We start from the raw sequence: 1,304 nt of genomic DNA on the forward strand, positions 1-1,304 counted from the left end.
GGCTCCGCTGGCCGGTGCGGGGATGGCGGATCTGCCGCGAGAGGGCGCGACGTGCCCGCGGATGGGCAGCGCCCTCCCGGACCAGCCGCTTGTCCCAAATGACAGGCGCTTGTCCGCGGGAGGACATAGGCTGGAACGGAGCAGCAATTTTTTTTTTTTAACAATCCTTTAAGAATGATGTTTTCCACCCGGGGAAGTCTTTGCTCTGTCCAGAATGGCAGCAGTTGTGCCTCAGCTTGGAAGATGATTTTGGGCTAGGTGTATGTTATTCCTTGAGGAGGGCAGAAAAAGCGGATTGGGAAAGGAGAATTGGCTTGGAAATAGTGAACTTAATTGAAAAGTCTGTCGCTGTAGGCGTGAGGCGGAATTAATAGTCCAGGAGAAGGGTAATAAAGCCAGAGTTGGAAAAAGCAAAGTTTCCACAGAAATAAACGTGGCATTAATTTCACGGATGGACTTTGTGGCCATGAAAGTACCTTGTTGATCTGAATTTGTCAGTCTGACACCAGAACTAATGCAAGAAAATACGCTCGATACTTTGTACTGATAATAAACCACAGAACATAAATTCCGTTAGTTCCAGGGATTTTGGCAGTGTCTTCTGGTCTGTCAGTAGGGAAGAAAAGCCGGATTCCCCTTAAAATTGTGCTCGCTGCCAGGCTGATCGCTGGGTGGGTACCCATGGTGCAGCTGAACCAGCAAACTGATGGCAGCGTTGCCATTTGCCCCTTCTGCACCGAGATGCGTTAGTGTCTGTTTGCTCAGGTGTGCTGTCTGCCTCTTCTCTTAGTTCTGTTTGGGCGATGAACCTGTATTTTTAAGGTGCTGTAGACTATGCTTTCAAATACTAATTCTTTCTTCTTCTTTCTGTTATTTGATTTTAAAAGGCCGGGTACCGTGGCTCTCCGTGAAATCAGGCGCTATCAAAAGTCTACCGAACTTTTGATCCGCAAACTTCCCTTCCAGCGCCTGGTGCGTGAAATTGCTCAGGACTTCAAAACAGATCTGCGCTTCCAGAGCGCTGCCATCGGTGCTTTGCAGGTGAGCCTCACCCAAGGGAGCACCCTGCTCTGGCAGCACTCAGGGAGGGTCCAAGGGCAGGCATCAGTGCTGTAAGTGCTGTCACAGTGAGGACCCCCCTCCCCAAAGCTCCCCAAAACCTGGAGACTGAAGGTATGGGTGGGCATGGCCCCTCCTGGGCGGGGGGTGGCTGATATGGGGGACGCACCACTCAGCCTTCCCTTCCTCAGAGGGGACATGGTGATGCCCTACAAATACCATAGGCTAAAATAGTGCAGTGACAG

General features: G+C 51.0%; 1 protein-coding gene across 1 annotated transcript in view; it reads left to right on the forward strand.

The window, feature by feature from the left end:
* The first annotated feature begins 819 nt into the window (after positions 1–819).
* LOC104134586 (histone H3.3) overlaps positions 820–1,304 on the forward strand; it is a 4,644-nt gene continuing 4,159 nt past the window's right edge. Inside the window, exon 1 of the mRNA XM_035903642.1 lies at positions 820–1,041. Within this exon, the coding sequence (XP_035759535.1) occupies positions 835–1,041 (207 nt within the window). The 5' untranslated portion in view covers positions 820–834. The remainder of the gene's footprint in view (positions 1,042–1,304) is intronic.

The sequence above is a fragment of the Egretta garzetta genome, unplaced genomic scaffold, assembly GCF_000687185.1.
Source record: "Egretta garzetta isolate BGI_Z169 unplaced genomic scaffold, ASM68718v1 scaffold11, whole genome shotgun sequence".
In the NCBI taxonomy this organism is placed as follows: domain Eukaryota; kingdom Metazoa; phylum Chordata; class Aves; order Pelecaniformes; family Ardeidae; genus Egretta; species Egretta garzetta.